This window comes from Schistocerca nitens, chromosome 3, assembly GCF_023898315.1.
Source record: "Schistocerca nitens isolate TAMUIC-IGC-003100 chromosome 3, iqSchNite1.1, whole genome shotgun sequence".
Classification (NCBI taxonomy): Eukaryota; Metazoa; Arthropoda; class Insecta; order Orthoptera; family Acrididae; genus Schistocerca; species Schistocerca nitens.
Genome location: NC_064616.1, coordinates 75,310,757 through 75,319,783, shown reverse-complemented (window position 1 = coordinate 75,319,783; position 9,027 = coordinate 75,310,757). Strand labels below are relative to the sequence as shown.

At 33.5% G+C, this 9,027-nt stretch overlaps 1 protein-coding gene across 1 annotated transcript; it reads right to left on the bottom strand.

Annotated features, from left to right (window-relative positions):
• Nucleotides 1-6,960: 6,960 nt before the first annotated feature.
• On the bottom strand, nucleotides 6,961-8,139 carry LOC126249082 (macrophage metalloelastase-like). The gene has a single exon (XM_049950733.1). It carries the CDS (start codon nucleotides 8,137-8,139, stop codon nucleotides 6,961-6,963), a length of 1,179 nt encoding a protein of 392 aa, XP_049806690.1.
• Nucleotides 8,140-9,027: the final 888 nt, after the last annotated feature.

The window sequence follows — 9,027 nt, the reverse complement described above, 5'->3', positions numbered from 1 at the left end:
AGATGACGTGTTTCGCAACATTTTAAATGGTGCTTATATATGTACGGCAGGTTGCTCATAGAATCCACGAGCAAAGACTTCTTGAGGAATGGTACTAGTAGTAGTAGTAGCATTACTACCACATAAAAATCAAAAGACTCTGCCTATAGATTCTTATTAAACTTGCTGGTTTGATTTCGACATACGTTGAAAGCACTGACGATTTCTACCTTTCAGTATGTTTGCGTTTTCTGGGCGAGGATGTTCTTTTGTAACTCCTCGGAGTTTCCTTTTCGCAACACTAAATCGTCCCAAAGCTCCCGGACTGACAAAATCGGTATACATGTGTTGGTGTCTCTTACAGACGCACGTGGTATCCGTCCATTTCGACTTCTGTAGTTAGTCAGGGTTTTCACTGGGTGCCCACTGATTTAATGCGTGGTTATTTGGCCATGGAAATAATCTGTTTCCTTCCAGGGGGTGAATGGCCAGTAATTACACGCTCAAGTATATTTCACCGTGTAGGTATCTTACTCAAATAGGACAAAAATTGAATCTGAATCTCCATACTTGGCGGTTGAGTGTGGTGGTAGTGATGGCATTCAGACATACACTCCTGGTACAGTGCTAATGGTGATTCTCTGTTGTTGTCTTCATTTGTTGAGTCCATTGATTACAGAAGTGTTGTTGTTTAGTGTATATGAGTGAAATGAGTGTTTGCGAAGATTTACCTTGTTTTGAATGCATGCAAATGCGAATGAAAAGGGTGGAGTGGAACGCTATTTTAAATAATTGCCTACACCCCTTGAAGAACATCAAAAGGGATTTCATCGTAAAGACCTTCTACAACGGACGTGTCACTACCCACGATGCACCACGTCATCATTCCACAGAACTTTAACATGAAATCTGAAATTTAATCAAAGAAATGTACAAGCGACCTGCCAGTCGGAAACTGTTTATCTCCACCACATATATACACTCCTGGAAATGGAAAAAAGAACACATTGACACCGGTGTGTCAGACCCACCATACTTGCTCCGGACACTGCGAGAGGGCTGTACAAGCAATGATCACACGCACGGCACAGCGGACACACCAGGAACCGCGGTGTTGGCCGTCGAATGGCGCTAACTGCGCAGCATTTGTGCACCGCCGCCGTCAGTGTCAGCCAGTTTGCCGTGGCATACGGAGCTCCATCGCAGTCTTTAACACTGGTAGCATGCCGCGACAGCGTGGACGTGAACCGTATGTGCAGTTGACGGACTTTGAGCGAGGGCGTATAGTGGGCATGCGGGAGGCCGGGTGGACGTACCGCCGAATTGCTCAACACGTGGGGCGTGAGGTCTCCACAGTACATCGATGTTGTCGCCAGTGGTCGGCGGAAGGTGCACGTGCCCGTCGACGTGGGACCGGACCGCAGCGACGCACGGATGCACGCCAAGACCGTAGGATCCTACGCAGTGCCGTAGGGGACCGCACCGCCACTTCCCAGCAAATTAGGGACACTGTTGCTCCTGGGGTATCGGCGAGGACCATTCGCAACCGTCTCCATGAAGCTGGGCTACGGTCCCGCACACCGTTAGGCCGTCTTCCGCTCACGCCCCAACATCGTGCAGCCCGCCTCCAGTGGTGTCGCGACAGGCGTGAATGGAGGGACGAATGGAGACGTGTCGTCTTCAGCGATGAGAGTCGCTTCTGCCTTGGTGCCAATGATGGTCGTATGCGTGTTTGGCGCCGTGCAGGTGAGCGCCACAATCAGGACTGCATACGACCGAGGCACACAGGGCCAACACCCGGCATCATGGTGTGGGGAGCGATCTCCTACACTGGCTGTACACCACTGGTGATCGTCGAGGGGACACTGAATAGTGCACGGTAAGTAGTAGAGAATTGAGAGACCTGGACCATTTTTCATATAATCAAAAAATCACAATAAATCAAACATTTCTCGTAATTCACACACAAAAATCAGAAATAAATCGATTTTTTTTATACTTCCAAAAAATCCCTATTTCTGGTCCAGCCAAGCCTGCACGAAAAATCGCGAAATAAAAGAAAACAAGAAAATTAATTAAAAATAACATCAAAAACCTTAAAAAGTCATCCATTTAATCAAAATTTGAAAAATTACCCTGCACAAGCCTGCATCAGCCTGAACGAGCCTGCACAAGTAAATATATAAGTAAATGAACATCATTGATTCATTCATTGGATAAAAGTATATCATGCATTGGTTTACCAGTTTTCGTTTCTTTTAAACCTTTATATGTGAAGAAAATATTTTTTTCATCATTCACTGCTTTCAGAGTATGTTTGTCAAATATCTTAACATATCTGTCTGGTAATGTAATTTTAAATTGTCCATCTAGGATACACTTAACTTTCTTTCCAAAGTTAGTATCAGAAATTTCAAAGTTAGATGCTTTATACTTTCTATTAATCTCACGTTCATTCAGTTTTATAAACTCATATGAGTTGTTTAACTTAGCGAACAATTGATTATTCATTTTTGTTTGTATTTATATAGGAAAAATTTATTAAATATTTATTAACAAATTTCTTTCTTAATAAATGCTGGAAAAAAGTCCACTGTCAGTGAAGGTGTGTAATAAATGTGGTGAGACCAAGAGCTTGGACTATTTCTATAGAAATATGAATACAAAAGATAAACGTTCCACTGCATGTAAAACTTGTTCAGATGAGATACATAAAGAATACTGCAGAAATAATAGAGAAAAAGTTCGAGCATATTTTCATAACTATGTAGACAGACATCCAGAAAGGTATGCAATCGCGAATAATGAAAAGCAAAAAAGATACCATGAAAATAAGGAAAAATTGCTTGAGAAAGTTCCTTGTGAGTGTGGTAAATATATATGTAAAACATATCTCAAAAAACATCAACAAACAGGTGTCCATATGGAGAGGCTCAAGAATATGGAGAAAATCAAGAATATGGAGAACACTAAAGTTATTGAATAATTATTTGAATAAATTTTCCCCTAATAAATGGAGCTCAGAATCTCAACACTATGAGAGTTGTTGATCTTAGACCTCTAGCTAGGTCTCTTGGTATAAGAGGATATTATAAAATGACAAAAGATGAATTAATCAGAACTATTGCTAGACATTATTATAATGTTAACCAAGTTAAGAAAGTAAATTTTGATACTCTACCATTTCTTGATGCAGATATAAAAGAAGAATATAAAGCAGAATCGAAAGATCTGAAGAATATATTTCCATTCTCTACAGATGTATTTCAAGAGCCATCAAAGAAAGATCTGAAGAATATATTTCCATTCTCTACAGATATATTTCAAACAACAGCAAAGAAGGAGTTGAAGAAAATATTCCCCTTCTCAACAAATGTATTTGAAAAGCCTAGAACAAGAAATACCAACAGGAGTTATTCTGTTGAGAAAGCTTTTTCAAACAGATTGCAAACCATCAATATTGAAAATACTAACAAGTTGATAGATCCAAGGTAGTTCCTTACTTCTGTTGAAAAGGATGTGTTTCAATTAATAAAAGATAATTTAAAGATCCACAATGGCTTAAAAGTGAATATGCAATTATTCTGTGAATTTAAACTACCCAACAACAATAAAACTCAAACATTTAAATTTCAGTCATACAATCATACAATTACTCATGAGAAAGATATTAACAAATTTTTAAAGAATTCAAAAAGAGAACTGTTACCAAAGCTAACAGAGTTTCAAGCAAGAGGCTCAGGATGGACCTTAGAAAGAGTTATTGGATTACAAATAGCAATTAACAGATATAATCCTCTAAGAGGATCATCTTATATTGAACTGCCAGAGGAAATAAAAAATAAAAAAGCGTGTATTAATGTGAAAAATAATGACCAAAAATGTTTTCTTTGGGCTATTAAATCAGCATTATTCCCTGCAAATGATCATGTAGATAGACTTTCAAAATATAAAAAAGTTGGACTTGAAATTGATGAAAAACTAAGTAAATTCCAGTATCCAATTAAAATAGAAGACATTAAAAAGATAGAAAATGTTCTGAATATCTCATTTAATGTATATTCTTTTAATGATGGATATTCCATCTATCCACTAAAACTGACAGGAAATAAAAGAGATAAACATATTAACTTACTATATTTTAAAGAAAAAGACAATGGACATAATTGTTGGATTAAAGACTTATCAAAATTAGCATCAATGCAGATTACAAAGCACAATGGTCATAAATTTATTTGTGATATGTGTTTACTCCACTTCAATTCTGAAGGAAAATTGAAAAAACATGTTCCAGATTGCTTAGTAAATAAACCGGTTAAAGTAGAACTACCATCTAAAGGAGACACAATCACATTTGAAAATTACAAGAATAAAATGAAAGTTCCTTTTGTCATATATGCAGACTTTGAGAGCTTGTTAAATAAAATTGACACATGTCAACCAAATCCAGATGAATCATATACAATGAAGTATCAGAAACATGAACCATGTGGATTCTGCTATTATATAAAGTATGCTAATGGACATTATAAAGATCCGGTTGTATATAGAGGGCCAGATGCAAAAAGCAAATTCATTGAGATGATTAAGAAAGAAGTGGAGGTGATAGGTGATATTTATTCTGAAAAAGAACCAATGAAACCACTAACAACAGATGAAAGAAAAGCATATTCTAAAGCAAAGATATGTCATATCTGTGAAGGTAAATTAAGTGAATTACCTCCTTTATTGATGAGATTAAAACATTCTATAGAAAATAAAATAAAACACATTAATGGTCAATTGGAGTCATTAAGGAAAAGAAATATAGATGAAAGTAATGAGAAGGTACAAAGATATAAAAACTCATTATAATATAATAATAAGCAATTATAAACTTTCAATGATAATGCAGAAGGTAATATTAAAAAAGTTCATGATCATGATCATTTAACTGGTTTATTCAGAGGTGCTGCGCATAGTTACTGTAACCTACGATATCAGTTACCAAGATTTGTCCCCATTTATCTCCACAATCTCTCAGGATATGATTCACATTTATTTGTAAAAGAACTTGGATATGATGAGAAACCTATAGATCTGATTCCAAATAATGAAGAAAAATACATAAGCTTTGGCAAATGTACTGAAAATATAAAGATGAAGTTCTTAGATTCATTCAGATTCATGGCTTCTTCTTTAGATAAACTCTCATCCAATTTGAAGAAAGATCAAATGGAAAATACCAAAAAGTTCTTTCCAGAAGGTAAAGTGGATCTGGTTATCAGAAAAGGTGTTTATCCATACGATTACATGGACAGCTGGAAAAGATTTGAAGAAACACAACTACCATCAAAAACTGAATTCTATAGTAAACTGAGTGATTGTGACATAAGTGATGAAGATTATGAACATGCGAAATTAGTTTGGGAAAAGTTTAATATCAAAAATCTTGGAGAATACCACGACTTATATCTAAAAACTGATGTTCTATTACTAGCTGATGTATTTGAAAACTTTAGAGAAACATGCATGAAAGCATATAGTTTGGATCCAGCATGGTACTACACAGCACCAGGATTAAGTTGGGATGCAATGCTGAAAATGACTAAACAACCACTTGATTTATTACATGATTATGATATGATATTGATAACTGAGAAAGGAATTAGAGGTGAAATATCACAATGCTGTAAGAGATATGTAAAAGCAAATAACAAATATATAAAAGATTTTGATAAAGAAAAGGACTCAAATTATTTAATGTATCTTGATGCTAATAATCTATATGGATGGGCAATGTCACAATATTTACCTTATGGTGAATTTGAATGGTTGAATTATCCTCAATTTTATGTAAACCATTGGAGAAAAAACATTATGAAAATGGAAGATAATTCTGAATATGGGTACATTCTTGAAGTGGATTTAGAATATCCAGAAGAATTACATGATGAACATAAAGATCTTCCACTTGCTCCAGAAAATAAAATTATTCCAGGAACAAAAGAGTCAAAACTAATAACAACATTACAATACAAAATGAAATATGTGATACATTACAGAAATTTAAAACAGTATTTAAAACAGGGGATAAAGATGACAAAGATTCATAGAATTCTCAAATTTAACCAGTCAGATTGGTTAAAGAAATACATAGATTTGAATACTCAAATGAGAACTAAGGCAACAAATGATTTTGAAAAAGATTTCTATAAACTGATGAATAACTCAGTGTTTGGGAAAACGATGGAGAATATAAGGAACAGAGTGGATATAAAGTTAGTATCTGATGCTGAAGTATGTGATATATTAATAGCTAAACCAAATTTCAAGTCTAGAACAATATTCAATGAAAAATTGGTTGCAATACACATGCAGAAGATAAAAATACAGTTCAATAAGCCAATATATGTGGGTATGAGTATCTTAGATTTATCAAAAGAGTTGATGTATGATTTCCATTACAATATTATGAAACCTAAATATGGGGATAATATTGAACTGTGTTATCAAGACACTGACTCATTCATATATAACATAAAAACTGAAGATTTCTACAAAGATATGAAAGATATGGTTGAACTATTTGATACAAGTGACTATCCAAAAGATAACCAGTATAGCATACCACAAGTGAATAAGAAAGTTTTGGGTAAAATGAAAGATGAATGTAGTGGAAAAATTATGACAGAATTTGTAGGGTTAAGAGCTAAAATGTATGCCTACAAAGTGGATGAGAAAGAGAATAAAAAGTCAAAAGGTGTCAAAAAATGTATAGTAAAAAATAAAGTAACGTTAGACGATTATAAAGATTGCCTCTTCAATAATAAGGAGCAGTATAGATCAATGAATTTAATTAGAAGTGAGAAACATGAAATATATACTGTGGAAGTGAATAAAAAGGCTCTAAGCCCACATGACAATAAGAGAATTGTTTTAGAAAATAAAATAGATACATTACCATATGGTCATTATAGTAAATCAACAACATAAATGACATTAGTTGAAATTCTCTAATTGATTAAGTGATTCTTTCAAATTGCTTATGATATCCAACATCTTGGAAGTAGATTTTGAACAATCTATTCCAAATAATGAAAGATAAAATTTACCTGCTCTAAGAACAGAATTTGTAAATTCACTATACTCATAGAATGTTTTATCTTTAATAAAGTATAATAATCCATTTGTATATCTGAAACTAGATTCTATACCTGGAGGTATTCCTGAAAATTCTTTTGTAATACGTCCATATTTTTTACTTATTCCCTTACATTCATCAATTTCTACATAATAAACATCATCAAAAAATATAAAGCTTTTACCAGAATATGTGTTCACAGCTGAATGTAGAATTACATTTTTTCGTAATGAAAGAGATGTTAAAGATGTTGGATAACCAAATTTTAACCTAAAAGAGGGTATTTCCATTATATACAGTTTGTTGTCAATGAATAAAATAACATCTCCAGATGGTCTTTGATATGCAGCAGTTATATTGTTAAATCCTTTTGGAAGAAATGTTAACCAATCACTTATAAGTTGTGGTTTAGTGCGAACATCTAAATTATCCAAATCCATTATCCAAACCCATTTCTCATAGTAAATATATAGGACCTGATCGACAATCAGAAAGTTTTTAATTTTATTATTCAGCTTACATAATTCTGGAGGATCTAAATCTTTTTCTTCATCATCAGTCTCCTCATCTTCCTCATCATCATCATCTCCTACAACTGGTTTCCCATATAAGCTTTGTACTACAAGAATATCATCTTTACTTAATTCAATATTGGAACTGTTATATAATGGATACATGATTGAGGTATTTTCTGCTGAATGAGGAATTCCTAATGTATGACCAATTTCATGAACTAAAACTGCATAAAAGTTTATCTTCTCTTTTGGAGTATTTGTATCAATCTCAAAGTACCAATCTTCATCTTGATCCATATGGATTTCTACAACATCATTATTAGAATTTGGGTAATTTGCATGAGCCAGTACACCTGATTTACCATCAAATCGTTTAGGACAATAATGTTGTCCACTTGATTCTTTCCTATGCAAACGTCTCTTATTTGAAATGATGATGTCATAATTTGAACTATTTTCTTCAAAAATTAGATCTGTATGCTCTTTCCAAGTATTAAAAGCAATTTCACTCAATTCTTTCATTCTTTTCGATGAACCTGCATAATACCATTTAACAGTTTTCTTATTCCATTTAGCAATATGTGAGGTAAAAGATACTGCATGATCTTCTACACCACATCGAGGTTTGTTTATCAGATCTAAAGTTTCTTGATCTATTTCACCAGTAGGTTTCAAATTAAACTTCTTTTGGAATAAAATTAAGGCATTTTTGATATCTGAAATTTCACCAATATTTGTTGACTCTGCTTCGAGATATCCAAATTCCTGTAAATACTTTATAATGTTTTCTTTTTCATTACTATCTTCTCCTGTAGCTGTCTTCACTAACAACAAGGTTACAATTAATATTTTCATTTATATAGGTTAAAATTATTGAATGAATAAGAAAATAAAAAAATCTCTACTTCCACATTATTTATTGTCTTTAGTAGCCAATGTCTACACTTAAAATAAAAAAGAAAGATAAAAGAATTACAGGATAACATTACTCTTATTAACCCAACCATTGTGAGAATTATCGAAGCCTAACCACTTAACATATACCTTATCACCTTTCTTCTTCAATATTTTTTCAACAAGATATACATCTGGGTAATTTGTCTTCTGTAATTCATATTCATAGAAAGAACCTTTTATCTCCTCACCACTACTGTCTTTTAATTTATATGTAACTGGATTGGATAACACAACATCTGTTATTTCAAATATCTCTGTTGACCAGTTAGCAGTATATCCCTTTTCAAATATTCCTTTCAGTTTACTAATTCTCACTTTATCTCCAACATTATACTTATTTTTCTCAGTGACTGTAACAACACTCTGTGGTTTGTAATTCTTATCAACTTCTTTTGGTTTCATTTTTGTTGTTCTATGCTTTGTATTGTTGTAATCATTGACCAATTTGGAGAC